The sequence below is a fragment of the Bubalus kerabau genome, chromosome 4 (assembly GCF_029407905.1).
Source record: "Bubalus kerabau isolate K-KA32 ecotype Philippines breed swamp buffalo chromosome 4, PCC_UOA_SB_1v2, whole genome shotgun sequence".
In the NCBI taxonomy this organism is placed as follows: Eukaryota; Metazoa; Chordata; class Mammalia; order Artiodactyla; family Bovidae; genus Bubalus; species Bubalus kerabau.
Genome location: NC_073627.1, coordinates 170,608,647 through 170,634,488, shown reverse-complemented (window position 1 = coordinate 170,634,488; position 25,842 = coordinate 170,608,647). Strand labels below are relative to the sequence as shown.

Below are 25,842 nucleotides of genomic sequence, written 5' to 3'. Positions count from 1 at the left end.
AATCCCATGGACAGAGGAGCCTGGCTGGCTACAGTCCATGGGGTTGCAAAGAGTCAGACATGACTTAGTGACTGTAAACAACAACAAATACAACTTTTCATCTTAAATAAACCTTAAGGTTTTTCCCCTGTTGTTCTTTAAACATTTAAAAAAAATCTGTAGAATGGGTGTAATGATAGAAGTGTTGTAAAGACTTGAGTGGGATAGCTGATAGAAGATTTAGAGCATGCTGCTAGTACTCATTCAGTGAGAAAGTTCTCAGTAGATGGTGGAAAGGCAGCAGTTATTTCCCACCTGGTCTCGTATCTCAGCACCCCTCGCCCTGTACCTTATGTACCAGCAAAGATCGTTGCTCTTAAGTGTGCCGTTGTCATGGCTCTGTTTCATGACTCCTGGTGTAGTGCCCGTCCCCCTGTAGCCTGGTAAACATCTACTCCGGTTTTAGGATTTTTTCTAGTGTGCTCCCTCCTATCTAGAATGTTCTTATTTCCTGCCTCTCCTCCCTTTCAGTACCAAAGTAAGAACACACTCGTCTTGCTCACTGTATGTGTATGGTGGACATCGACTTCTGTCTTCACGTCTCTCCCTCTTAAGACTTATTTAAGTGGCAGCTTCCTCTTCCTAACTTCTGTCTTCATCTCTCTCCTTCTTAAGGCTTATTTGTTCTACTTCCTCCTTCTAGGTGATACAACTTTTATTCCCAGTATCTGCTCTCCAATATTTAGTAGTAGTAGTGTTAGTCACTCAGTTGTGTCTGACTCTTTGCGACCCCATGAACTGTAGCTCACCAGGCTCCTCTGTCCATGGTATTCTCCAAGCAAGAATACTGGAGTGGGTTGCCGTTTCCTTCTCCAGGGGATCTTCCTGACCCAGGGATCTAACCTGGGTCTCCTGCACTGCAGGCAGATTCTTTACCATCTGAGCTATAGGAAGTGCTTGACTGATTTCAAATACTGTATTCTGTGTTTCCATAAACATAAAATAATCACAGAGCTTCTTCCATTTTGCTTACTAGGCACTGTTTTCCCTCATAGTGGCTTAATAATTTTGGTTCAGAAATGGTGGTGGTAGTAATGCTACATTATATAATAAGCAGCTAAAATTATGTGGCAGAATATTCATAGATCTTTTGTAGGTGTACACTTTGTCAGTCAGTTCAGCTCAGTTGTGTCCAACTCTTTGTGAGCCCATGGACTGCAGCACGCCAGGCTTCCCTGTTCATCACCAGCTCCCGGGGCTTGCTCAAACTCGAGTCAGTGATGCCATCCAACCATTGCATCCTCTGTCATCCCCTTCTCCTCCCACCTTCAATCTTTCCCAGCATCAGGGTCTCTTCAGAAGAGTCAGTTCTTCCCATCAGGTGGCCAAAGGATTGTAGTTTCAGCTTCAGCATCAGTTCTTCCAATGAATATTCAGGACTGATTTGCTTTAGGATGGACTGGTTGGATCTCCTTGCAGTACAAGGGACTCTCAAGAGTTTTCTCCAACATCACAGTTCAAAAGCATCAGTTCTTTGGTGCTCAGTTTCTTCATAGTCCAACTCTCACATCCATACATGACCACTGGAAAAACCATAGCTTTTACTAGATGGACCTTTGTTGGCAAAGTAATGTCACTGCTTTTTAATATGCTGTCTACGTTGGTCATAACTTTTCTTCCAAGGAGCAAGTGTCTTTTAATTTTCTGGCTGCAGTCACTATCTGCAGTGATTTTGGAGCCCAAGAAAATAAAAGCCTGTCACTGTTTCCACTGTTTCCCCATCTATTTGCCATGAAGTGATGGGACCGGATGCCATAATTTTAGTTTTCTGAATATTGAGTTTTAAGCCAAAATTTTCACTCTCCTCTTTCACTTTCATTAAGAGGCTCTTTAGTTCTTCGCTTTCTACCATAAGGGTGGTGTCATCTGCATATCTGAGGTTAGTGATATTTCTTCCAAAAATCTTGAACCAGCTTGTGCTTCATCCAGCCCAGCATTTCACATGATGTACTATGCATAGAAGGTAAATAAGCAGGGTGAGAATATACAGCCTTGATGTACTCCTTTTCCTATTTGGAACCAGTCTGTTGTTCCATGTCCAGTTCTAACTGTTGCTTCCTGACCTGCATACAAATTTCTCAAGAGGCAGACAGGTAGTCTGGTATTCCCATCTCTTTCAGAATTATCCACAGTTTATTGTGATCCACACAGTCAAAGGCTTTGGCATAGTCAATAAAGCAGAAGTAGATGTTTTTCTGGAACTCTCTTGCTTTTTTGATGATCCAGTGGATGTGGGCAGTTGGATCTCTGGTTCCTCTGCCTTTTGTAATTCCAGCTTGAACATCTGGAAGTTCATGGTTCATTTACTGTTGGAAGCCTGGCTTGGAAAATTTTGAGCATTACTTTGCTAGTGTGTAAGATGAGTACAGTTGTGCAGTAGTTTGAACATTCTTTGGCATTGCCTTTCTTTGGGATTGGAATGAAAACTGACCTTTTCCAGGCCTGTGGCCACTGCTGAGGTTTCCAAGTTTGCTGGCATATTGAGTGCAGCACTTTCACAGCATCATCTTTCAGGATTTGGAATAGCTCAACTGGAATTCCATCACCTCCACTAGCTTTGTTCATAGTGATGCTTCCTAAGGCCCACTTGACTTCACATTCCAGGATGTCTGGCTCTAGGTGAGTGATCACACCATCGTGATTATCTGGGTTGTGAAGATCTTTTTTGTACAGTTCTTCTGTGTATTCTTGCCACCTCTTTTTAAAATCTGCTTCTGTTAGGTCCATACAACTTCTGTCCTTTATTGTGCCCATCTTTGCATGGAATGTTCCCTTGGTATCTCTAATTTTCTTGAAGAGATCTCTAGTGTTTCCCATTCTATTGTTTTCCTCTGTTTCTTTGCATTGATGGCTGAGGAAGGCTTTCTTATCTCTCCTTGCTATTTGGAACTCTGCATTCAAATGGGTATATCTTTCTTTTTCTCCGGTGCCTTCTTTGTCTTTTCTTTTCTCAGCTGTTTGTAAGGCCTCCTCAAACAGCCATTTAGCCTTTTTGCATTTCTTTCTTGGGGGTGGTCTTGATCACTGCCTCCTGTACAGTGTCACAAACCTCCATCCATAGTTCTTCAGGCACTCTGTCTATCAGATCTAATCCCTTGAATCTATTTCTCACTTCCACTATATAATCATAAGGGATTTGATTTAGGTCATACCTGAATGGTCTACTGATTTTCCCTACTCTTCAATGTAAGTCTGAATTTGGCAAAAAGGAGTTCATGATCTGAGTCACAGTCAGCTCCCAGTCTTGTTTTTGCTGACTGTGTAGAGCTTCTCCATCTTTCACTGCAAAGAATATAATCAATCTGATTTCGGTGTTGACCGTCTGGTGATGTCCATGTGTAGAGTCTTCTCTTGTGTTGTTGGAAGAGGGTGTTTGCTATGACCAGTGCGTTCTCTTGGCAAAACTCTATTGGCCTTTGCCCTGCTTCGTTTTGTACTCCAAGGCCAAATTTGCCTGTTACTTCAGGTATCTCTTGACTTTCTACTTTTGCATTCTAGTCCCCTATAATGAAAAGAACATTTTTTTGTGTGTGTTAGTTCTAAAAGGTCTTGTAGGTCTTCATAGAACCGTTCAACTTCAGCTTCTTCAGCATTATTGGTTGGGGCATAGACTTGAATTATTGTGATTTTGAATGATTTGCCTTGGAAATGAACGGAGTTCATTCTCTCGTTTTTGAGATTGCATCCAAGTACTGCATTTCGGACTCTATTGTTGACTATGATGGCTACTCCATTTCTTCTAAGGAATTCTTGCCCACGGTAGTATTTATAATGGTCATCTGAGTTAAATTCGCCCATTCCAGTCCATCTTAGCTCACTCATTCCTATAATGTTGATGCTCATTCTTACCATCTCCTGTTCGACCACTTCCAGTTTGCCTTGATTCATGGACCTAACAACATAACAGGTTCCTATGCAATATTGTTCTTTATAGCATCAAGCTTTACTTCCGTCACCAGTCACATCCACAACTGGGTGGTGTTTTTGCTTTGGCTCTATCTTCATTCTTTCTGGAGTTATTTCTCCACTGATCTCCAGTAGCATATTGGGCACCTACCAACCTGGGGAGTTCATCTTCCAGTGTCTTGTCTTTTTGCCTTTTCATACTGTTTGAGGTTCTCAAGGCGAGAATACTGAAGTGGCTTGTCATTCCCTTCTCCAGTGGACCACGTTTTGTCAGAACTCTCCACCATGACCCATCTGTCTTGGGTGGCCCTACACAGCATGGCTCATAGTTTCATTGAGTTAGACAAGGCTGTGGTCCATGCGATCAGTTTGTGATCTTTTGTACTACACTTTGTTCTTCAAAATTAATGCAGTCTCTTTCACACAAGTATTCTAGCTGACGGCTGTAGGAAGCCAACAAGTAGCTTCAGTAAACCGTCTGGATAACAAACACAGTGGTTGGTGGTTCAAGCCTGCGCTATTTGTGGGGCTACCGCTAGGAAGCAGCACAGAGTGCATGCTGCGGCGCGCCACCACTCTCACGCAGAGGACATCAGCAGATTAAATGATTTGGGAGGTATTAGGTTTCTTAATTACATGTGAACTTGTTTTGAAAACATGTCCTCTGCGTGAGAGTGGTGGCGCGCTGCAGCATGCGCTCTGTGCTGCTTCCTAGCGGTAGCCCCACAAATAGCGCAGGCTTCAACCACCAGCTACTGTGTTTGTTATCCAGACTGTTAATTGAAGCTACTTGTTGGCTTCCTACAGCCGTCAGCTAGAATACTTGTGTGAAAGAGACTGCATTAATTTTGAAGAACAAAGTGTAGTACAAAAGACCTACTGTTGAATCCTCAGTCGTATTTGAAAATAATAAATTGCTGTTCTTCTTAATTGGTATTCTTGATGTTCTGTTTTCATAGGTGGTGTATGATGGACTCTTTGGTACAAATACAAATTCAAAATTAAGAACATTATCCCTGCAATTTGTGCATCACATTTGTGTAACGTAAGTTTTTTGCACTGTTTATAAAGTTTTCAAGCCAGTCGGAGCGATGAAGGGATGTAAGAGCATCTTACCTAGAAAGCAAATGTGTTTGCTTACCTTAAAATATGTCACATTTTGATAGATGATTTAAATTTATATCAGTTATGTCTCTGTTTTAAGTAATAATCTGAAACAATACTTAATTACGAGATTCTTACATCTTGCTTTGTGTATGTGTTGTTTTTTAACAAGCTGTCCAGAAATCAAGATTAAGCCATTAGGTCCAATGCTTTTGAATGGTCTCACCAAGCTAATCAATGAATATAAAGAAGTAAGTGACTTGGTTTTTTTTTAATTTTTGCTAATATTTTAGTTTTAAATTCTGTTATGAACTTCCCTGGTCTGCACGTGGATACAGTTAGAGTTTGCTGTTGTTCCATCATTTCGTAACATTTTGAGGTGGTGCGAATTTCAGAAATTACCACCATCTTTTGCCCCTTTTTGGGAAATAAGCATTAAAAATTGATATGGACCTTGAGGTGGTCTTATCATTTCTTTATGTAACATTTTAAAAAGCTGATAACATTTTATTTTAGAAACTGCGCAAAAATGGAATGAAAAAAATTAGATTTTATTTTATGATTTATTTCCATATAGGTCTATTTGGATTAGCTTGTATTGAGAAACAGTGTTAATTCTTAGAGACTGAGATTTTATTGATTCAAAACTGTCAAAACATGCATTCAGTAAATTTTTGATTCCTTAAGCTAAGTGGGATGAGGATTCCTTGGATTGTAGTTTTTAAAATCCTGTTTTTTCTTGCTGTATCACTCTTACCATTTCTAGTGTTTCAAGGGAATTGGCTAAAAAGAAAAAAGGTAAAGTTTTAAGAACTCTAGTTAATGTTCTTTTCCCAAGTCTCAGCTAAATATGAATGCATGTTTGCAGTAGTATAGTGGCCAGTATTTTGCCATTTGGAGTTAGAATTGAGTTTGAATCCTAGCTTTGTTCCTTTGTGAGTAACTTAAATTCTTCAGACCTCTGTTCTTTATTGGAAGAATGAGGCTAATAGTATCATTTAATTGGATTATGGTGAAGATTAAATGAGTATAGATGATTGTGAAGATTAAATGCGCTAGTTTGGCACAGTGAAGGCGTGTTAGTGGCTATTTTATTATTGAAAACTGTTCACTTGTTGTACAGCTGTGCTTTGGGGCAGTCCTAGGCCTGACTCTCCTGTCTTCTTCTGTTGAGTGAGCAGAGCTTGCATGGTGCCTAAGGCCTTGGGAACCTTTCAGATTATTTTTATGGCATAGATACACGCTTTGGATGGCTGGTAGAAATAAAAATGCTTTGGGGCTTTTGGGGGAGAAACTATATATTTGAGACTAGAGTGGCCAAATAATCTACAGGGCTGTAATTATCTTAACCTCCAGATGACACCTGCATGTCTTCCCAACAGATGAGCCCATAAGAGTGGCCATGTAGGTGTGTGAATCCTTTGTGAAGTGTATAAACTTCAGCTCACAGAAGTGCTGCTGTGTTCCGAGTAATGTCAGACTCCTGATTTTCATAAAGCAATGTAAAATTCTCTCTGTATCTTGAGTGGAACCCTCACTAACTCACCCAAGTACTATGATCCCTTTAACTTTTTAAGGTGAAAGATATGAGAAGAAGCAATTTACTATAGTGCAGATTTTTAGACAGTTGCTCTCCTGCATGAGAGAGGGTGGATCCTAGTCTGTTGGGCAGTGATTAATTTTCTAATAAGTTAAGCTGTCTTCCTAGTATGTTGGTGGTGAATTTTGATATTTGCAGGTTACATAGTATTGAAAGGATCCTGAAGTTAGCATCAGTGGAGAGAACTTTTCTATGACCTCTGCATTTTCCTTTTGGAGTGGGGGATGGAAAGTTTTGTTTTGTTTTTTCTTTTAGTAGTCTGACGCATCCTGGGTTTGGACATTTTTATTTGTTTTGTTCAGATTCTGGTATCATGTAGTTAGGCACAGTGAGACCTAGGTTTAACGAGGAGTAAAATAATGCATTTCACTGCAGCAAAAAGGTTTTGCCGTTTACTGTGTTTTTGTTCTGTCTGCTTTTTTGTTCTTTTTTTTTTTTTCTTAATTTCAAGGACCCTAAGCTACTGTCTATGGCATATTCAGCTGTTGGAAAACTCTCCAGGTGAGTAAACTCCTTTTCAGTGAGAGATACCTTGTTGGTAAACTAAGAAGAATTGTGGCATTTAATAATGGATGGACAGTAAATTTGTTATGATTCTGAAAGGAAATTATTTAATGGCCATAGGTTGTTTAGAAATGTCTTCCTTGTAGAAGGATAATGATGTGAGATGTCTTAATTTATATTTGAAGATATGTTACTGTATTAAATGGTAGTATTGAAATGAGATTTTGAGCTGGATTGTGTCCTAACGTGTTAGTTTTCTTGTACCTAACATAGAGACATTTGATTGATCTTAAGTGTTCTTGTTACAACTTACTACTAGCATTTTTAATATCAATAATCAAGGGGTTTTCTAGTGATCCTCTTTTCTGATAGTGTTAGGATTCTTGAGTTTCCAAAGGTGGATTTTTTTTTTCTCCGTTGTTTAGTATGGTTTCCTGCACCCACTTCTTCCTGGTTTCCTCTTTCTTCACATATTTCAGAGCAGGGGTGAGAGGAGCAGCATCTTCAGTGGCCCAACCGCTGCCTGCACCCCTGCACAGGTTCTGCATTGGCCTGTGGAGACTAGGTCAGGCTCTTCTGCACTGTGTAGGGAAGGAGTTTGGGGGCTCAGAAGACAGTCATTTCAGATCAACTGATACAGCACAGCATTGTTAACAGACCTTGTCCCTTGGGTGCTGGCATGCAGTTGACAGAGCTTCTTGTCACCGTAGCCTTAAATAGCATTTAGTCTCATCTCTTTTCTTTATTTCAAAATCAGAAATGTTAACTGAATGCATGGAATATTCTAGTGAGACTATCTGGATAACGCTAGATAACAATCTAGAGTTACTTGGATTAGACAGTAGAATTAAATGTTGACTTTAAAACAATGTTTGGGTCTTTGGGGAGGTAAGCCAGTGATGCTCACGTGGCGCCCAGAGGTGAAAGTGCAAGTTTAGGAACAGTGTGTTTAGTTTCGTTCTTTTCTGCCTTATGGAAATGTTTGATAGTAATGATGGTTTCACGTTCTCTTGCAGTCGAATGCCACATTTATTCACTAAGGATATAGCTCTCGTGCAGCAGCTTTTTGAAGCCCTGTGTAAGGTAGGGAAACACCTGGCAAGTGTGTGCTTTCTGTTTGGATGCTCAGCCGGAAGCTCAACCGTGAAGGGACCGCTGTTTTTATCATCTTTCACAGGAAGAGCCCGAGACGCGACTCGCTATTCAAGAAGCGTTATCCATGATGGTTGGAGCTTACAGTACTTTGGAAGGCGCACAGCGGACTCTCATGGAGGCACTTGTGGCCTCGTATTTAATAAAGGTAGGTCCAACTGTGTGAACCACGGTGGCTGGTAGTGTACACATTTTATATTTTTATGATCAAAATTTGAATTGCTTTTCTTCTTAATAATGAAGAGGAGTATTTGCTTTCCCCTGGACTGTGATTTATGATTTGTTTTTTTTTTTTGCCCCGTAAAGTCTTTTATTGTCAGTCTTGCCTTTCAAACCAAGGTTTCTAGGCACAAACTAGGCATAGAAAATAGCTGTTTGAATGGAAAACTCTAATGTGATGTGTTTTTTATTCTTTGTTATGGGAACATGATTTTAGAGAAGGAGTAGTGATATGCACAGAGGCCTTATGTTTAAAGCCTTCCTTGTTGGAGAACTGTTCTTAATGTCACGTTCTCCTGGTTGGAAGTGTTTTAACTGGTAGCTGAGCCCTACAGTCCCGTGGAGTGGAGTTCTGTAGGTAACACTGGGGGAGAAGAGCAGAAGGAAAGCACATTTTATGTATCAAAATGAGTCTTAGGAAATAAGCCAGTACCGTCATACATACTCTTCTTTCTTTTAGTCCTCTTCATCTGCCTGTTGTGGAAGTTTGTAAGAGAATTTTTAGTATCTATGCTTATATACACATAGTGTTAGTCACTTAGTCATGTCCAACTCTTTGTGACCCCATGGACTGTAGCCCACCAGGCTCCTCAGTCCATGGGGTTCTCTAAGTAAGAATACTGGAGTGGGTTGCCATATCCTTCTTCAGAGGATCTTCCCAACCCAGGGATCAAACCCAGATCTCCCACATCGCAGGCAGACTTTTTACCATCTGAGCCACCAGGGAAGCCCAATATACATACACGTGTGTATATGTGATATATAATATACAGTATAAAATTATATATTATGTATTGCTTTAGTCAGTTTTTTGACCTCTATTTGTAGGAATAGAAAGAGAGGGAGATTAAAGAGGGGAAAATGTCAAATATTGGTGAGATTAATATGATTTGTGTCTCACTGAATTTGGCTTCCATATTTATATTGAGGGAATTACTAAAGGTTCAGAAACGTGTCTGGCTTCTGTTGAAACAGAACAGGATAATTACGAACGTTCAGGAATCATATTATATGTAGAATCCCATTGTCAAATGCTCTTGGTGTCCAATGTACCTGGTTCATGGTCATATAACATGAGCAAAGTAGTATAGGCTTATTTGGAAGCTCGTTAGAATCAAATACTTAAAACTCTTCATCGGTAACCTCATAAGAAAATGGAATGCTTGTATAGTGCACATGGGTACTGGTTATACTTATGCAGATCAAGTCACGTAACAATATTACCAAGTCATAGGTGATTTGGTTTGTTTTCCCAGACTACATGTCAGGCAGCCAGACTGAGGGCTAAATCATACAGACTAGTCCTTAGTATATTGCCCTGTAAAGGGAATGCTGCAGAGGAAGAACACCTGGATGAATGAGGGAGCACATGTTTCTAAGCACCTCTCATCTCACTTATGTTGTGACTGGAGGATTCACCCAGGGGGAAGGTACATGAGAATAAAGCTTCAGCATCGTTAGACTCTACAGCTGCTTTTTCTGGTCAAACTTTGTATTTATAGATTGCAGTCTCAGTCTATATAAGTTAATTGGATATAGGTGAAAGTGAAAGTTGCTCAGTCATGTCCGACTATTTGCAACCCCATGGACTATACAGTTCATGAAATTCTTCAGGCCAGAATACTGGAGTGGGTAGCCTTTCCCTTCTCCAGGGGATCTTCCCAACCCAGGGATTGAACTGGATTTCCCTGCATTGCAGGCGGATTCTTTACCAACGGAGCTATCAGGGAAGCCCCAATTGGATATATGAGCTGAGATTTTGCTTTGAAGTCATTTTTAATTTTAGAGCTAACCTGAAAGTGTTGGCGATATTTTACTTTAAATTTGTAGGGACTCCAAGTAGGCTGTTTGTGCTCCCTGCAAACTATATGAATTTCACTCATGTGACTGAGAGCTTGAGAGTAGAGGAAACAAGTGGTGGCCGGAAACTGCCCCCGTGACCTTGGTCCCATGGTCGGGCTGAGTATGGGCATCTACAGAGAGATTCTCTGATAGCGGTCTTGGTGGGGTTTCCTGCTTTACTTGGAAGATTCCCCTTAGGTCATAAAAGCACTTTTTAAATAATGCCTTTGTCCAGAGACTTTTAAACAACATGGTTAAGGATCTCGACTAAAAAGATTTTTATTTATTCAGATATATTTATTGAAATATCAACTTAAATTTTGATTGTTTACAGTTAAAACGACTTACCTTGACTGGAATGAGTTGTTACTTGATTTTTTTTTTTTTTTAAATCTCTGTGTTATGTGTCTGTGTGTGTGTGTGTTTATGTGTCAAATAGCCTGAAGTTCAAGTTCGACAAGTGGCTGTGAAATTTGCCAGCACGGTGTTTCCCTCAGACCATATTCCTTCCAGATACTTGCTCTTGTTAGCTGCAGGAGACCCGTAAGTTTCAAAGGTGTTGATATGAACTTGGGTTTATTTCAAATTAAGTTGAAAATCGAATAAAATTTATGTTGTTTGTAGCATTAGTCTGTGGAATTTAGAAGCAGTGTATTAGAGTTAAAAATATGGCCCCCTTGACACAGCATGCAGACCTGTAGTCATACCCTGTCTTGTTATTTCCTGTGGGTAAAATTCGAAGATGCAAGCCACGTGACTAATGAAAGTTCGAAAAAGAAGTGATTGCTTCTCATGTATTTTATGATTCTTTGCATGTAGCCAAGAATATACTTAAGACAGATGCCAGATAAAATTGTTGCTCTTCGTCTTCATATGATCATTCTCCGGTTGGTGAAATTTATTTATCTTTCTTATCTTTTCGGAAGGCGGGAAGAAGTTCACGGAGAGGCACAACGAGTTTTAAGGTGTCTTCCTGGTAGAAACAGGAAAGACAGTGCTTCTAAGCAGATGCCATCTTTCCCAGAAATGGTATACTATATCCAAGAAAAGGTATGGTATTTACTTTCATATTATTAGTTTGAGTCATATAGTGAATGATGAAAATAAACATACTGTTTTTTTTGGTGACACTTTGTAAAATGCTAATCACTAAATGCTGAATAGTAGTAAAAGTTTCTAACAATGTTAATATTTACAATAAGAGGGAGGTACAAGATGAGAAAAATAGAAATCTCAAGTGTAATTAATCTGCCCAAATCTAAATTATTTAGTTTCTTTTATGCTTTTTTTAAAATTTTAAAATTTTTAAAATGTTTAAAATTTTTCCCCTTGGCAAGACATGCTTAAAAATATTAACTCTTATTATTTTTGTGTTTATTTTTTAAGTCATGCCATGCAGCCTATGGGATGTGGGATCTTAGTTCCCCTACCAGGGATTGATCCTGGGCCCTCAGCAGTGAGAGCATGGAATCCTAACCACTGGATTGCCAGGGAATTCCCCCAAATATATCTTTTTATTTTTAAGGGCATTATTTAAGGCAGTTTAAATTTAAGAGCACTTTAGGGAGCACTTCAGATTTTTGCCCCCTGTGTCCATGAGAAAACTTCATACTTGCTTTTTGCAAATCTCCTATTTTACTGGTAGATCAGACAGGATTGGCAGTCACAGCCCAGACCTGCCCGACTGTTTACATGAATGTTTCTGTAGGTGTGCTGGGGGAGAGCTTACTGCCTTCATCTCTGCTGGTTGTCTTAGCTTTTTGCGTAGACAGACATTTTACAGGTGTTGGAGGGCAGTTTGTGGCAACCATGGTTCTCTTCCCCATAGCACTGCCACAATTGGGGGCAAAAGGTGCTTTCATGCTAATATTTTTCTTCTGCCTTCATTATTAATGAAAATAGCCGGCATTCAGTGCCCTGGTGCGACTGTGTCAGTAGATGCCCGGAGTAGGTTTATTCTTTTAATTTTTACCTCTTACTGTGTCATCTTTGGAGTTTTTTCTTTTTTTCCTTTCTTTTAATTAAAGTGTAGTTAATTTGTAGGTTTCTTCTTTTTGAAGAAGCCAGTCAAAAGGCAACACATCTGTCACTTAGGGTTTGAGGTCTGTGCACAATCAAGCATGAATAATGTAGAAATATTTGACTAGGAAAAACAGTAGCAGACAATAACATAGCTAGAAATACAGTTATTTTTGAGTCAAGCAAAGGTACGTGTGCTTTATTTTTCAGTAACTGATTTGGGGGGTTTCTTTTTATTAGGCTTCCCATCGAATGAAAACACCAGCCAAGTACATGACTGGGACCACTGTCCTTCCATTTAACCCAGCAGCCTTTGGAGAGGTAGGACCGGGGTATATTTCTCTTTCGCTTTTACAGAACGTTCCTAAAGATAATGTCACAGCCAAAGAGATGTCCGTGACTTTTTTGTGTTCTAGGTAAAAACCCATACAGTGATGTCATTGTTTTATATCAGATTGTTTATTAGGAAAAACAGTGCTTGATCATTGGTATTGTTTTAGTTCACAGCAGAGTCAAGAAATATATTTATCTCAGTGAGATTCTCTTCATGAGAGACCTAGATACTTTACATTGAATGCTATTGGGAATTCACAGCAAATTAGATTTGAATTTAAAGCCAACGATATATTGAGGTTATTTGGAGTATCTAGCTTTGGAGGTTGGAAGGTTAGATTAATTTACCTCATTTACTAAGGAAAATTCTATTGTTTCAGTCATTGGCTTGAGATAAATGGCAAGAGATAATCTTGTTCACAGTGAGTGAGAATACTCACGATGGAATTGCTGCCAGTCCTGTTCTAGCTGTCAAGGAAAAGAGCTTCCAGAGGACTCCTGAGTAGCTAATTTGTATCAGAGGTTTTTAATGACGTCGTAGCTACTCTTCTGTAGATGATTTGAACCCATTTTCTCAAATTCTTATGCCGGTGGAGATTAAATTCAACTGGAGTTCCACAGGAATAGATCATCGGCCCTGGGTTTCTGCCTAGTGTCTCTCTGTCTCTCTCTCATGAACACACACACATCTCTAAAAAAAATGATTTTCGTTATACCTGTTTTAGACTTTAAAAGTTGAGTGAGCATTTTAACTCCATTAAACTCTATTAAAAAGTACTCTTTGGATTATAAAAGCTGGTTATGTAAAATTATAGTTTTTTCAGTTCACATATTGAGTCATGTTTTCCAGCTACTGTGAGGATTATTGAATAGCTTTGTGAAGGATGGTGGGGGCATCAAAGCTGGGAACTGTCACTTTGAAGAACATCTCCCACCTTGATTTTTTTGAGAAGCTTATCTGGTGTCCTGCTTCCTTCCACCCGTAGATCGTCCTGTACTTGCGCATGTGCCTGGCTCACAGCGCGGGGGTGGTGCCTACCTCTCAGAGTTTAGCTGATATGCAAGACCACGCCCCAGCCATTGGACACTACATACGGACTTTAATGTCAGGCAGCCAGGCGACACCCTCCTCATCTTCCAAGAGTGGGGAAACCAACCCTGTGCAGATCTACATTGGCCTGCTTCAGCAGCTGTTAGCAGGTGTTGGAGGTAGGAGGTCATGACACCGAGGACGGATACTAAAGCACTTAAGCAAAAATCTTATTAAACTCAGCTGACAATTTTCACCAAAATTATTTTCTCTCCTCTCTCCTATAACCGAATGTGAATCTTTCTTTTCTAAACTTGTCTAATTTCGGCTTTGATACACTATTTCTCTTTGCAGAAAGAAATGCTAACAATAGATAATACATTTTTACTTTGGAAGTGGGAGTGAAGAACAGGGCATCTTTTTATAGACAATAAGGCTGTAAATTTGCTGTATTGAGTCACATACTGTGTTCAGGTTAACGTTTGTTTTGTAAAACTGGGAAATGCCTCCTGAAGATGTAACCTTATGCTTTGAAGGAATTTAGTGATCCCTGTATGTATCACTTTTCTTGAAATTAAAATGCTTCTGAATTCCTTCTTATTTAGGTTTGCCAGTCATGTACTGTCTATTGGAAGCTGTCTCAGTGTATCCAGAAAAGTTGGCCACCAAATTTGTAGACAAAACTGAATGGATAAAGGTATATCCTTTGCCTGTGTGTTTCTTTTTGATTCTCTGTGTTTTAAACTTTAGTGTCATGATTTCGCCTTCCTACCAGGGTTCCTGTGACCTTTTTTGCCTTTAGGTCACTTTGAAAACTCTGATCATCAGACATTTCCTAGGAAGCTTGTAGGTCAGGTGATCTATTGCCTGTGGCAGTGATCTATTTAGGTGAGAGGGGGAGATGAATTGAGAGTCATATAAGTGAAAAAGAATTATTTTTCTGCTTTAAAAATAAAGAAGTAATCATTTTGTATAGTTTAAATAAAACATTATGTAAAACATCTTTCTCTGTCTCTCGACTGCCCAGATTCCTTCCACTTCCTGCCTCTTCCTCTCTCACCTGACAGACATATAGGTTATCACTTATTTGTATACAGTGTCCCTTCTAGAGTTTAGTTACACGTATAGACGCAGATGAGATCAGCATTTTAAATTTTTCTTCCTTTTTTCACATACAGGTGTTACACCTTTTCCGCACTGTTTTGTACCTTCTTTCACTTAGCTTTAGAACATGGACTTATTCCTGCATGACTGTAGAGAGAACATCCTCTTTGTTTTAACAACTTCTTTATTTTCCACACTATGGCTGTGGAATTATTCTTGGTGTTCAGTCGGTCAGTTGTGTCCAACTCTTTGCGACCCCAAGGACTGCAGCACGCTAGGCTTCCCTGTCCATCATCTTCTGGAGCTTGCTCAAACTCATGTCCATTGAGTTGGAATTATTCTAGATCCTTATTGATGGTCATTTAGGGTACTTCCAGACTGCTGCAATGAACAGTCTGTCATTTTGAATACGAGTGGGTGTATTTTTAGTTGGATTCTGCAGAAATGGAATTGAGGACACATGGATGCAATTTTACTAGACAGCGCACATCCTCCATGTGAGAAAGTGAAAGCGAAAGTGAAGTCTTGTTCAGTCACATCTGACTCTTTGTGACACCATGGACTGTAGCCTGCCGTCCATGGGTTACAGACTCCTCTGTCCATGCGATTTTCCAGGCAAGGGTACTGGAGTGGGGTGCCATTTCCTTCTCCAGGAGATCTTCCCAACCCAAGGACTGAACCCGGGTCTCCTGCATTGCAGGCAGACGCTTTACCATTTGAGCCATGAGTAGTTCCAATTCAGACTCCCACCATCCCTGTTGGAGAGCATTTTGTTCCCATGGTCACACCAAAAGAGTTGCCAGGTTTAGCAAATAAAAATGTGGGATACTCAGTTAAATTTGAATTTCAGATGAGTAGAATGAATAATCTGTCTTAGTACAGGTCTGGCTTATGTAGTTCTGTGTTCTTCTTGTGCTACATAATGCAGTTCTTTTTGGAAGGTACAGTGTGAATTATGGTAACATGTACAGATTCTTTTAAGTGTGAATGCATGAATGTAATTTACCAAGAGGAGTGAGTTTTGCCCTTTTCTAAAACATCTAGTCTCATGAAATTGCATCTAGTTCAAAAAGATTTTTTACTCTGTGGAGATTTGCTGATTTTAACATGATTTTAGGCCTGTGGCCTTGTAGACCAGGGCTCATTAGTCTGCGGCCTGTGCGCCGCGTCCGCCCTGCCTCCCGTTAGTGTGGCCTGCCAGCTGACACTGGTGTTTACATTTCTTAAGGGTTGAAGGAAGAATCAAAAGATAAGTAAAATTTCCTGACATGGGGAAATTATAGCGTCAATAAAATTGTGCTGGAATCCAGCCACACCCATGTGTTGTGCCTGCTTTTATTAACACAGCGGCAGAGTAGAACTGCTGCATCATTTGGCTCTCTGTAGAAAACATGTCAACCTCTGTTTTAGATCAGCTGTATATTAATTCCACCTGTTTTATATTTTATATCTTTGATGAAAATGTGCATGATATTTTGGTCTACCCTGTGTGTGGTCAGTCATGTCCAACTCTTTGTGACCCTATGGACTGTAGCCCACCAGGCTTCTCTGCTCATAGGGTTCTCCAGGCAAGAACTCTGGAGTGGGCTGTCATACCCTACTCCAGGAGATCTTCATGACTCGGGGATCGAACCCACATCCCTTATGTCTCCTGCTTAGGCAGGTTCTTTAGCATTAGCACCTTCCAATCAAAAAAAGAAAAAAAGCATTTAATCCTGGGAAGGAAATCCTGGCACTTCCTGCCCCCTCCTGGCCCATGCACAGGTTCTCCAAAGATGAAGGTGCATTTTGAGACAAGGAACTCCTCTCAGGACAGGACGTGCCTGGCTCAGGCCTGCAGTGACTCACTGTTATTCAGAAATGGTAACATCAGAAGTCTGCAGTGACATTCGGGCACATGCAGGTCCCTTTCTTTCTTGAAGAGGAAGAAGTTCCCAAAGAATAGATTGGGGTTGGGGGTTTGGGGGTGGTCCTCTGTGCTAAGGACCCAGGGAAGTGCAGGAACTTGCCAGAAGGGAGAATGAATGCCCTTGTGGTCCAGAGGGCAGGGATGGTGCAAGGGCGCCACCACGTGACCAGAGGTGCCACCTGCAACCATGTGTTCTTTCCCATGGGCCACGTCCATCAGATGCCTCAAAGCTAAAATGCTCATTTTCAGAAAGGGAGGGTAGCTAGACTTTATTTTGTTTTGAAATAATAGGTTGTGTCCTTTTCTCAAAAATACCAGTAACTTGAACATTGTAATGTATCATGTATTCTTTTAACTTTAAACGTTAGAAGTTGTCAGCAGGGAGATGATCCTTTATCATGTACATATTTCTTTCTACATTGCTCAGAGTCTGATGAATAGCAGTAAAGAAGAGATGCGTGAACTGGCAGCCTTGTTTTATTCCGTGGTGGTATCTACAGTGTCGGGAAATGAGCTGAAGTCAATGATAGAACAGCTGATAAAGACTACAAAGGACAATCATGTATGTGATCAGTTTTGCCTTTATCTTTGTGTGTGTGTGTGTGTGAAATAGAGGTTTTACAAAAGCATCTAATATATTTTTTCTATGTTCTCATTTGTAAAATGAACGCATAAATTGCTTGCTTTTGTGATGGTAAAGATGAAATGAGATAGATAGCACATGGATTCAGTCAGTCCAGTCAACAAGTTTGAGTGCCGTGTGTCTCACAGGCACGGTTTTAGGTGCTACGACGACAATGGGGAGTAGATGCACGAGAAGCTCTCGTAGTGCTTGGTGCTCAGAAATGTTGGTTCCTTTTTTCTTCCCCATCTCCTGCCACCTCTCTTTGTACCTGTCCCATCAGGAAGCACCGTTGAAGTCATGTGCTTTCAAGTATTCTATTGCCTGCCATGTTTGGAGGTTTTTGCAATTATAAATAGGCTCTAGTTCGTTGTATTTTGTTGGCAGAAGGGGAAAAATCATGCTTGGAAATTATGATGGCATAGTTATGTAAGTGTTATAAGGGAGAAGAAAGCGTATGTGCTTATCAGAGAGCACTGAGGGAGTCACCTCACCAGAATTGAAGTATGGGATTAGGGAATCCAAATATAAACTCAACTTCTCAGAATTCTCTGTGTTTGAAACTCTAGGTTTCTCTTGTTCGCTAGCTGATTTATTAACATCCCGTGGAGCCTCCCATGATCACTTTATTCTTTGGCCTTGTGTTTTATGGGGGAGATGACTGTGATAAACACAGTTATTGCAGTGCATTCACACACGTGTGAGAGGGAGACAAGACATACGCTGTTGTGTTGTTAAATCCAGAGCCCTGAGATACAGCACGGATCCTTGCTTGCACTGGGATTCACAGTAGGAAGATATTTGGCTAAGAAGAAAATGAAAATGGCAGAGCAGCCAAACGTGGAGACACATGCTGATTTCCTGCCGGAACAAGAGGAGCTCATTCAGAGTGCCACCGAAACTATTGGTAATTAACGTGTTTATGTTGATGTGGATGTCAGCATAAACAGGTTACAAGATTTTGAATGAGGTTAAAATTTATTGTAACATTTTAATTTCTTTTTATAGCATTGCACTCTAAACACACGAGCTTTTTCACAAAATCTTAATGCTAAATAAATTCTGTTTTTAATAACACTGAAGGTATTCCCATTTTTCTATATATTTTTTCTATTTGTTGCTGTTTAACAGAGGTGATTCCATTATGGAAAAAAATTTAAATGTCAAAAAAGGACCCCACTCTGTGGTGTTTTATTACTAAAGAAATGATAACAAATTATCAACTAGAAAATATATTGTAGACTTTGATTTTTATTTGCTGTCTTTAAGAAAATCTCAATTACGTCTCTGGTTGCTTTGTATTCCAAGGGTGATAAAGTATAATTCTCTTTTGTGTAAATGTGTTCACAGGCTCATTTTTGGATAGTACCTCCCCTCTCTTGGCGATTGCTGCCTGTACAGCCCTGGGGGAAATTGGCAGAAATGGTCCCCTCCCAATCCCCAGTGAGGGATCGGGCTTTACCAAGCTGCATCTTGTGGAAAGCCTGCTAAACAGAATACCCTCCAGTAAAGAAACAAATAAGGCATGTCTCATCCTTTTACCCTTCTCTTCTAAAAACTGTTTAATTTTGAGTTGTGGGTGATTTGTATATAGCCTTGGTATGTGTGCCTTTTTGACTCAGTTACTCCAATTAAGGCCCATAACTTGTTAAGATTTGGGTAAAGATTAAATGCATCAAGTTTATTCTTCTGTCATGCAAAAGGTAGGTAATAAAGTGTTAAATAGTTACATGATTTTTATAATTTCAGACCAGATCTAAATCTTAGTCTCCTATAATCAGGTGGGTTTTAATAAGTTTGGGCATTAGTAAGCAGTGTGAGTCATCTCTGAGGAAAAGGACCTTTGAATGTGAATGTGAAAGTCACTCAGTCATGTCTGACTCTGCGACCCCATGGACTGTAGCCCACCAGGCTCCTCTGTCCATGGGATTCTCCAGGCCAGAATATGGGAATGGGTTGCCATTTCCTTCTCCAGGGAATCTTCCCAACTAAGGGATCAAACCCAGGTCTCCTACATTTTGGGCAGTTTCTTCACTGTCTGAGCTACCAGGGAAGCCCAGAGGATCTTTATAGTATTTTAATTTTAGATAAAAACTTTCATAGACTTTAAAATTTTTCTTTGGGATTAAGAGTACCTCAGTGTTGAAATGTAAGATGATTGAATGAACAGAAAAACTCAGTTTACTACAAGTTTAATAAATATGTAATCTTATTCTCAATCTAGCTATTTTTAAAATTTACCGAGAAGATCAAAATGTAATTTTTATTGGCTGCTATTAGCTAGTCATTACCATCCAAGCATATGCTGAGTGCTTCACATGCTTTTGTTAACTGAATCCTCAGAAGGTCTAGTGGAGTAGGTATGCTTGTCATCTCTGTTTTCCCAGAGGAGGAAAATTCAGAAAAGTGAAGTAACTTGCCTGAGGTCACACAGCCTCAAAGGCTACTAAAAATGGTCTAGCTGTGACCCGATCTTAGGTTCTTCTGGGCCTAGAGTCTACATTTATAACTGTTATGGTTTGTAGGGTACTGAGCTAGTTAAAGACTGTGCTTCCTTCTTTTGTAGTGGTGGACCCTTAATAAACTTAAGTTTCGTGTCTTTCAACCTCCAGTGTCTTATAGACATAATTCTGTGAAATTGAATGCTTAAAAAAAAAAAAACTTACACTGATGCATTTAGTGAGACTCCTCCACCCTACCTTCTCATTTTTCTCCCAGAAGACATTTTTCTGGGGCCAAGCTGTTATATAGTTCATTAAAAAAAAAATTCTCTGTTCTTCCAGATGAAAGAAAGAGCTATCCAAACACTGGGGTATTTTCCAGTTGGGGATGGAGATTTTCCTCACCAGAAGCTCCTCTTGCAAGGTCTGATGGATTCTGTGGAGGTATTTATATTGCTATCCGATTGTTAAGTCATTTAGACAAAAGGCATTTTTTTATTGTTGGAATTTTGCATGTTGTGAGGTTTTAAAATGAGACCTTTATTCATTCATTCACCAAGTGCTTACTGAGTACCAGCTGTGGGCTGTGCTAGACATAGCATTGATTGAGTCACCTGTGCGGGGAAGTCCTTATCTCATGATTTGTTCTGTAAAGTGTGGTGCAGGGTGAGTAGAAGGGGAAATACACCCAGTCAGCTGGCTGTGGGGAGTAGGTGCTGGTGTTCTGGTTGCTCTTGAGTCTGATGTCTTCTAGATAAACGTCCAATGTGGTGGAGAAGACCTCCAAGTAGACAGCTGCTAGCCAGTGTGATCGGTGACTCAGCAAAATTGGCCCCAATTGGGCTTCGGTTCTTTTCACTTACTCACATTTTTCTTCACCAGCCTCTTTGTCTGTCTTTGTTCTGAGCTTCTGAAAGACCCTTATTTACTTCTTCTTTCTCAGGTTGTTGCTGTACCTCTTTGGAAAACTCCCCTGGCCCTTCACACGAGGGTAGATTCTCTAGTTCTCTGTGCTTTCATGCCTCTCCATATTTTTCTTCACATTTATCACAGTTTCTAATTACCCACTAGACTGAAGGCAGAGTTTGTTTTGTAACCCTGCAGCCCATAAAACTGGGGCCAGGCGGTGTGATTGGTAGAGTCTCGATGAAGTATTTTTGAGGTGAAATTTTTTGACAAGAAATTAAACTCATGTCAGATTGTCCCTGGATATCACTGACATTGTAACCTCTTGGGGAAAAGTTTGTGATGTCTGGTTTCTCATCCTTTTTCTTTTTTTAAATCTGTGATATAGATGGGTTTCTTCCAGTTTTATATAAATAAATGAAGGTTTGTCTCGATTCTTAACTTGCTACTGAGGACATTATAAGAGTTTAGAAATTTAGAAATATGAACAGCTTGAAACATGCTGGAGAGAGTAAAGGATTTAAAAAAAAAGAGCAAGAACCAGAAGCAAAATATCTTCACAGTCAGCTAGGACAGAGTCCTAAAAGTTTTTTGTGGTTGTTTTTTCTTTTGACTTTTTATTATGGAAAATTTCAGACATGCACCGAAGTAGAATAATAATGTAATGATCTCTATTCAGCCACTCTTTATTTCTAGAATAGTTAAAAGTTTAGATATCATCTTCACAGATGGAGTTAGGGAGTTTTGTTTTTGTTTGTAATGCCAACTACATTGTATTAACATGTGAACGTGTAAAAACAGGCACATAAAATGAACCCCTATTATGAGATCCTCTGTGTTGAGATAGCTTTTCTCAGCTTAGAGTTGCCAAGAGAAGCTTTTGACCAGGAAGGCTGTAAGACCAAAGCCCTTGGGTCATTCTTCCTCAGAGAAGGAGGCGTGAGGTGTCAGCACCTGATGCCTTACAAGCCTAAAGCCCTTGGCTGGTAGAGCGTGTGTCTGTGAGTCTCAGTCGTTTCTGACTCTCCACGGCCGTGTGTGTGTGTGTGTGTGTGTGTGTGTGTGTGTGTGAGTCTCTTAGTTGTTTCCGACTCTTCGCAGCCTCGAGGTGTGTATGTGTGTGTTTGTGTGTTAGTCTCTCAGTCGTTCTGACTTTGTGGCCCCGAGAACTGTAGCCCACCAGGCTCCTCTGTCCATGGCAGGCAAAAGTACTGAAGTGGGTTGCCGTTCCCTTCTCCAGGGGATCTTCCTGACCCAGGGATCGAACCCAGGTCTCCTGCATTGCAGGCAGATTCTTTACCATCTGAGCCACCAGAGATTGAGCTTGGATTAGCTAAACTGTCATCTGTCTCCACAGTATTCCCATAGCCCTCATGCCTCTGTTCTTCATTCTCTTCTTATTCTCCTATCCTTAAGTCTCTTCTGGTTCCTAGCAAACATGAGAGAGAAATGCCAAAGACTGGCCCAATTCCATATTAGTTGTGATTCACAATTGTGAGATGTGTCAGTTTCCAAATTTGATTTTAAAAATTGGGGTATATGTATAAAATATACATAGTTTTGATTTTTGAAATAATTTCACATTTAAAGTGAAGTTGTATGAATAATTTAAAGGACTCCTCTGTATCCTTCATCCAAATTCACCAAATTACATTTTACCACATTTGCTTTTTGGTTCTTTGGGTTTTTTTCCTGAACCATTTGAGGTGGTGATTTAGTCACTAAGTTGTTGTGTCTGACTCTTGCAATCCCGTGGACTATAGTCCACTAGGCTACTCTGTCCATGGGATTTTCCAGGCAAGAATACTGGAATGGTTTGCCATTTCCTTCTCCAGTGGATCTTCCCGATCCAGGGATCTAACCCGGGTCCCCTGCACTGCAGGCAGATTCTTTACCGACTGAGCTACCAGGGAAGCCCTGACCACCATTTGAGAGGATCTTGCAGATGGCATGTAATTTAAGTGTACAGAGAGATGTCTGTCAGTGATAAAGGCCAATGTTATTGTGCAATTACTACCAATCAGGTGTCTACTAGTCACCGTTTGTACATTAATCTTGTTTAATCCCTATGGCCTGAACGAGGTGGGTGATGGTATTATTTATGCTCATGTTACAAATGACGTTGAGGCTCAGAGTTTAATGCTGTTAAACTCAACTGGTGAGAGACAGAATTTCCCTTGAGATGTGTATGGCTTCGCAGTCTGTGCCCTTCTCCCCAAGTGAATGATTCCAGTCTTCCAAAGATTAAAAATCGCTTATTGCTTCTCTGCTTAGGTGAAAAGTGCAACGTGGACTTGGGAAAAGATCTTCAAGTCATTCTTGGGCGCCCTGTTCCCTCACCCTGCCCCACTTTCCAACCATCCTGTTAGAGCGTTCCAGGCAAGAGTGGAAACAAACAAAGCACGCTGAGAAACAAGACCAGTAAGCGGCCTTTTTATGGAAATGGATGCTTTTGAAATGTTCCCTCTGACCCTGGCTTCTGTCCCCTTCATTGCAGGCCAAGCAGACAGAACTGCAGTTCACCATCGGTGAAGCCCTCACCAGCGCTGCGGTAGGGACGAGTTCTGTGGCCGCCCGGGACGCCTGGCTGGTAACCGAGGAGGAGTATACGCCCCCCGCCGGTACCTTGTAGTCAATAAATCCGTTTATTCCCACCATGTAACTCTCTTCTGTTCTTGTTACCACCTCTGAAGCCAGAGGAAAAAATATATACATTCCATTTTTTTTTTTTGACTCTTTTTCCCATAATTGTATATGTCTTCTGAGTTCGGCTCAGTCAAGAAAGATAGCTGGTTAAAGGAGACTGAGCACAAAATGAGCAAGAACCATTTCTTTAGCCCTCTGGCAAGGAGGCCGAGGAGTTAGCTGTCCATTCCCTTCAAACCTGTGCTCTGTCCATGAGGATTCCTTGGGGTGTTTAGCCAGTGTCAGAGGTCAGGGCCTAGCATTCTCCCAAGTTTTGTGTTCCCCAATTCTTTTTTTTTTTTTTTTAATTTATTTTTTAATTGGATGAAAACTGCTTTATAATGTTGTGTTGGTTTCTGCCGTACAGCAATGCAAATCAGCCATAATTAGACATACCTCCCTCCCTCTGGAACCTTACTGCCCTCCCGCATCCTACCCCCTGCATCAGTAATTTTATTTATTTATTCTTGGCTGTGCTGGGTCTTTGTTGCTGCGTGTAGACTTTTCTCTAGTTGGTGGCAAGCAGGGGCTCTTCTCTAGTTGCGGTGTTGGGCTTCTCAGTGTGGTGGCTTCTCTTGTTGTGGAGCACAGTCTCTAGGGTACTTGGGCTTCAGGAGTCGGGGCATGTGGGCTCTAGAGCACAGGCTCTATAAGGCTCCTGGGCTTAGTTGCTCCTTGACAAGTGGAATCTTCTCAGACCAGGGGGTTGAACCTGTGTCTCTTGCATTGGCAGGCAGATTGTTTACCACCAGGGAAGCCCACCCTGATTCTTTATCACGCAGTGCCAATCATGCTGCAGGTACATCTCTCCACTGAGTTGCTCTGGCTTTTAGTGACTGTATAGGTGAAGGAATGTGTACTTTCTGACTGCATGTTACAGATAGAGTGACTTCACATCTCTTGTATGCTGTGAACATCCTCCAGGGCACAGGATGGCTCTCCATAGCAAGGTGTCCTGCTGAGGCTAATCCTGCCAGCCTCAGTAGTGCTGAGCTTGGGGAACTCTGAAGGGACAAAGGAAGGAGAACAGTGGTGTAGTAGCTGGAGGAGGAAAGCGAGGTTAACAGAGGTTGGTTTACGTGTTAGTTTTTAGATGGGAGATGGGAAAGATACAGCAGAGAAAGAAAAATTGCTGACACCAGAGAAAATGGGGATAATGAAAATTAAGGCAAAATTAACACAACATTGTAAATTAACTATACCCCAATAAAAATGTAAAAACAAAGAAAACCATTTATTTTAAAAACTTAATGTGCAGTTAAGGTTCAAGAGGGAATATGAAGGAAGGGAAATAACATTTTCCCCCTGCAGTCATGATTTAAATGAGTAAAATTACATTAATCATACAGATATTAAAAAAATTAAGATAGTGTCTTAGAGAAGTTTTTTTCGGTTCAGAGCATAATGAAGAGGAAGGTGCAGAGCTCTGTTTTCCACACCCTCTACCACTGCACATGCCTAACCTCCCCCATGTTGGTGATAATTGTTCATTCTAGGAAACTAGAGGTGTCTGAGTACCTTTGAAAGGCTATTTAGTTTCTGCTGGGTTCTGAAGTGAATGATTATCAGTTCCTTCAGCAATTTATTTAAGCACCTTATCTGTTTAGATATTAATATGTTGTAGGATTGTTCTGTTTAATAAATGTTGATTAAATTTTAATATTTTTTTAGGAAGCTCTGTTCAGTTATTTTAATTTGCTTCTTGTCATTCTTTTCTTTTCCCTAGGAGCCAAAGTTAATGATGTGGTCCCCTGGGTGCTGGATGTGATTTTAAATAAACACATCGTCAGTCCCAACCCACATATGAGGCAAGCAGCATGCATCTGGCTCCTTTCCCTTGTGCGGAAGCTCAATACCCACAGTGAAGTGAAGGTAGGCCGTCTCCAGGCGCGATGCGGCTCTGCTCAGGCTGTTTGTGAAATATTTATAATAGGTGTCGGAGGGAAATGTATGGGGTAAGGGCCGTTAACCAGTAACAGATACTGTGAGATAAGCTACACGTGAAGGAATGAAGGCTGATCCCTGGTGTATATGCACTGGAGGGTGATGCTTAACGTGACGGCGTAAAGTCAGAGGAAGTGGGGAGGGCGGGGAGGTTTGGACTGTGTGAATGGACTGCTGTCAGGGGTGCAGCCTTCAGGGAACTTGGCCACGTTCACAGGTGGTGTGTACCCCGAGAGCAAGATTCTCAGTCTCCCAAGGGGGTAGAGTTTCAGTGTTCTGAATGTCTCTTTTCTCATTTCAGTCTCATCTTAAAGAAATCCAGAGTGCATTTGTTTCTGTTCTGTCAGAAAATGATGGTAAGTTATTGGTAAATATTTGATTTCCAAACTTCTTTAAACTTGTATCGTAAATTTTGAAAAATCTAGATTATGACCATAAAAGAAGGCTACAGGAAACTTGATTCTTACGTACTTATTCATTGTG

At 40.6% G+C, this 25,842-nt stretch overlaps 1 protein-coding gene across 5 annotated transcripts in view; it reads left to right on the top strand.

The window, feature by feature from the left end:
- ECPAS (Ecm29 proteasome adaptor and scaffold) overlaps nt 1-25,842 on the top strand; it is a 107,857-nt gene that overhangs the window by 52,207 nt on the left and 29,808 nt on the right. For all 5 annotated transcript variants that reach the window (XM_055579313.1, XM_055579312.1, XM_055579309.1 and 2 more), the window contains 17 exons: nt 4,905-4,990; nt 5,222-5,300; nt 7,101-7,150; nt 8,170-8,236; nt 8,331-8,453; nt 10,806-10,909; nt 11,293-11,416; nt 12,626-12,706; nt 13,705-13,927; nt 14,354-14,445; nt 17,189-17,323; nt 18,128-18,290; nt 18,734-18,906; nt 20,167-20,268; nt 23,228-23,351; nt 25,142-25,287; nt 25,661-25,715. In XM_055579313.1, coding sequence (XP_055435288.1) covers nt 4,905-4,990; nt 5,222-5,300; nt 7,101-7,150; nt 8,170-8,236; nt 8,331-8,453; nt 10,806-10,909; nt 11,293-11,416; nt 12,626-12,706; nt 13,705-13,927; nt 14,354-14,445; nt 17,189-17,323; nt 18,128-18,290; nt 18,734-18,906; nt 20,167-20,268; nt 23,228-23,351; nt 25,142-25,287; nt 25,661-25,715 — 1,927 coding nt within the window. The remainder of the gene's footprint in view (nt 1-4,904; nt 4,991-5,221; nt 5,301-7,100; nt 7,151-8,169; nt 8,237-8,330; nt 8,454-10,805; nt 10,910-11,292; nt 11,417-12,625; nt 12,707-13,704; nt 13,928-14,353; nt 14,446-17,188; nt 17,324-18,127; nt 18,291-18,733; nt 18,907-20,166; nt 20,269-23,227; nt 23,352-25,141; nt 25,288-25,660; nt 25,716-25,842) is intronic.